The sequence below is a fragment of the Quercus lobata genome, chromosome 1 (assembly GCF_001633185.2).
Source record: "Quercus lobata isolate SW786 chromosome 1, ValleyOak3.0 Primary Assembly, whole genome shotgun sequence".
NCBI lineage: Eukaryota > Viridiplantae > Streptophyta > Magnoliopsida > Fagales > Fagaceae > Quercus > Quercus lobata.
Window position 1 is genome coordinate 25579498 of NC_044904.1, and position 3883 is coordinate 25583380.

The following is a 3883-nucleotide window of genomic DNA, read 5'->3' on the forward strand; positions in this document are numbered from 1 at the left end:
TACAAGAACGTCATGGAGGTGAGATGAAACATTCTCCATCAAAATCAAAAAACCTCTAACATCTTCTATGCAGATACTTTGTGTGTAGCGTGTACATCTCAATCATATTTTTAATTTTGATTTAAAGTTAAATAAATGTGTTAATAATTGAATTATTTTTTTTTTTGTACTCTGGTAGTACAACATTTAATCTAAAAATGAGAAATATGTGCACGAATACTATGCAAATAGTATTGTTAGAAATTTTCCTAAATTAAAAAATATGATTTCATGAGGAATATTTACAAAGAAAATACAATATATTTGTTAAGATAGTTTTGTAGAGCAATAATATTTCTTACTTCTTCCCTAGTGGAGAAGAATTGAGGTTCAAATTATCTATCTCTAATGTGTGTGCATTTTCGTCAAAAACCTTATAATTTAATGGCACTATCTAGTTCTTTTAGGAAAGAGAATTTGAGTTTGAATCCTCATTCTCCACTTGATGTAAGATATATATATAAATATATATATATATATATATATATATTTATATAAAAGAAAAAGACAAATCCAATCAACAAAATAGTGAGATTCTAAAATAGAATAAGTTCAATTAAGTCAAAATAATTTCAAAAGCATTTTGTGACTTTTTAAGTTTTATCATGATGAATAAAGATTTTTGAGACTGTATACTATTATAGAACTTGTAGTATAGCTAATTAGCTATAAATATCAAAGAAATCGGTGAAAGTCAACATCGCCATATCATCGAAGCTAAAGGTTCCCATCGAGATGAGCGATGGATGAGTGTAGGATTGCGTAACGATTATACTTATGCGATTTGGTATTCAATTGATGCAATACTTAATATCAATTCAGTAAGGCACCAATGAAACAGTATTTTCAGATAAGAACGATGTCAATTATCCAGTGTAAATAACAAAAATAATGTCATGTAGCACATGACAACAATATTGCACAATATTGTCACGTTATTATAATCCACAAATGAAAGACAATAGAAGATAAATAATTTACTCAACCATGAGAAAACTTGGAAGCCTTTTTTTTTTTTTAATTAAAGTTTAAAACAAATATTAGGGTATATGCCATTGGGTAGTATTACAGGCACTAGGAAATACGAGTATACCTATATCCTATACTTTTTGCCTATAAAACTTTCGTGTTCGAGCATATAGAACTATAGCTAAGAAAGTTCCCAAAATACAAAGGGAACCCCAGATGATGAAAGTGTATTTGTAGCAATCCATGCCCATGCATTTTCCATGTCCATTTCCTTCCTTGTTGTAAAGACAAGCTGCCAAGTAACCAAAGAGAAATGATCCTATTGGGATATTTGCCACCACAACATTATGATTTACTGAGAAATTCTTCGTTCCAAACAGGTCGGTGGTTGTAGATACAGCGACCGAAGTAATTGCACCACTACACACACCTATAATGGCACTGCTGATGTGGAGTGACAGGTCGGCACTGTTGGTGAGTAAGAAGAGAGCTCCTGCTGTTGGAGCCATCAATGCTATAATTGTCGCTGGCCTAGAAATCATGTGCTTTGTCCTGGAAGATCCAAACCAAAGTCCAAAAATTACAAATATGGCACAAAGGGAAAGAATTTTTACCGTTTTAGTACACCAGGAAGTGTTTTTTTTTTTTTTTTATAAGAGTACACCACCAAAAAAGTGTTGCTCTTAAATACAATCAACTAACACATTTATGCATGTTGGCTAATTTGCATTAAATACATACGGTACAGTACTGCACCAAAATTCAACAATAGAGTATAGACATAATGTAATTTGTAGGAAGAAAAAAAAAAAAGAGTTACCTTGAGAAGAAGTAATCCATCAAGGACGGCATGAGTCGGCCAAAGAACCCAAAAGAAGAGGACAATGAGACCAAAGTTGATGTACCCGAGTGGCCACGGGACTCAACTATTTGTCCCAAGTTGTTCAAGAACACTAGACCAAGTGTTGCACCAAAGAAATACACAAAGAAATATAACCAGAAATCCAATCTTGTTAGCATCACCTTCACTCCAATCTCTTCTTTAGCACCAACCTCATGTACCTCTTCGCTAGCTTCTTCTCTCTCTTTGACCCCACTCTCCATTCTCTCTGCACCTTCATTGTCTTCTATGGTAAAATCATACACTTTCATTTCGGTTTTTATATTCAATTTTCTCACTACCTCCATAATTTTTTCAACTACCGGAATGACTAGCGGGGCTAATAGGAACACGAAAATGCCAATGGCGTTACTCATTGAAGATAATTTACTCGACATGAACTCCAAACTACTGAACACAGCATAGACTCCAGTGGCTATTGTTATCACAAACATTGTAATGAACCCAACTCCCATATTTCTGGAATTTTTAACATCAACTACTCTGGCTAGTGGGGACGCTATGACGCAAATTATGACAGGTAATATAGAGTTGAGAAGGAGATAGGCTTTAGCTCTTTCAGTGGGTGAAGAAGAAAACTTAGCATCAACAATATCTGTATAGATCTTTGCACTTAAACCAACATAGCTAGTTGTCAACCCCACCACAATCTGGCGATTAGAAGGGAAGTTTCGTATAGCAATAACATAACAGACAGTGTTAATCCAACATATACTATTTCCTGCAATAACAGTGAGTAAGAAGATATGGCCATAAGACAGTGAAGAAATTTGGTTGGTTAGAAAGAGATATTGCACTCCGTAACCAATCAAACCTAGAGTAGAACCGATGATAAGGACTAGCCAAAGGGGTAGGTAAATAGATGCAATGCCAGCAAAACAACCAAAGAGCTTTCCTGCATCGGAGGCAAAGGCAAGGTTGTTGAGTTGTACTTGGGATATGGAAAGGAGTTGCTTGAGCTGAGAAGAGTAGGCAGGAAAATTTGAGTTTGTTCCGTTTATGGATTGAAGCCATATGATCCCCACAAGGCTTAGCCACTGAAGAATTCTTGAAGACATGGCAAAGAGTTTTGGAGATAGGGAATTGTTTGAACAGCACTTTTAAATTTATACAAAGAGTTGTGCCCTCATGTTTGGAAATTGTCAAGGGGGGCTATGAGAGGGTTTCGTGTGAAAGAGGAAGGATGTAAAGTCAAAATTCTGGCAACAGTGAATCACACAATGTGGCTATGCAAACAAAATGTGGTGATTTATCGACCACTGCCTTTACGAACAATGGTTGTTAATTGTGAATGTATGTGGGTGAAAGAACATATAAAAGTGATGTGCGTCATTTGTAAGCGTTTTAGATTCACAGAATGGACATTAATTTGTGAAAACAACGTGCAAACTTTTAGATTAACAATGAGGAGGGTAAGATGTGACAACCCAAAATAAGGCGGGGTCATTCACGAAGGAAGAGACTAAAGAGAATAGGTTGTCATAAAGGAGTGGGGTGGATGGGAGGTGGTCTTGTTTCGGTTTGATTTAGAGTGTCGTTTTCAGTTTAGAGTGTGGGTTGATATAACATTCTTGTACATTTGACACATGATTAGTATATTACGTATCAGGTACAAAACACATAATATGTATATTACGTGTCAGTTTTGTATCTCATTAAAGACATTAAATTTTTTTTTTTTTTTTTTTTTTGGTGAGAATGAAAGACATATTAAATTATTGCTCAAAAGTCTTGCCTCAATGCAATAGACCAAAAGATTTGCAAACAGTTCCCACTCCCTAGATACAACTAACTTAGCTATCTAATTATATATTTAGGAAATAAGAAAGTTTTGCAAGCCATCCCCACTCTTTTTAAGGTAATTATTGAGTACTCTCAAGGTACCATAAATGTATATCACATCTTCTCACATAATTAAGGGTCCTATTAATTAAATTTATGGTGGGATCCACAAAATATGTGAGAGGAATGAGT

At 34.8% G+C, this 3883-nt stretch overlaps 1 protein-coding gene across 1 annotated transcript; it reads right to left on the reverse strand.

Moving 5' to 3' along the window:
- Nucleotides 1-1009: 1009 nt before the first annotated feature.
- LOC115984834 (protein NUCLEAR FUSION DEFECTIVE 4) lies at nt 1010-3364 on the reverse strand. Its single transcript, XM_031107834.1, has 2 exons — nt 1829-3364; nt 1010-1560 (listed from the first exon to the last, which is right to left on the reverse strand). Exons 1-2 carry the CDS (start codon nt 2965-2967, stop codon nt 1140-1142), a joined length of 1560 nt encoding a protein of 519 aa, XP_030963694.1. The 5' UTR covers nt 2968-3364; the 3' UTR covers nt 1010-1139.
- Between the last annotated feature and the right edge of the window lie 519 nt (nt 3365-3883).

What these genes read in the sequence shown, in the direction of transcription:
- LOC115984834 (XM_031107834.1), bottom strand. Translation starts at nt 2,967, where the DNA reads ATGTCTTCAAGAATTCTTCAGTGGCTAAGCCTTGTGGGGATCATATGG. An exon ending in ATGGATTACTTCTTCTCAAG is followed by an intron (nt 1,561 to 1,828) that starts GTAACTCTTTTT and finishes TGGATCTTCCAG; the next exon opens with GACAAAGCACATGATTTCTA.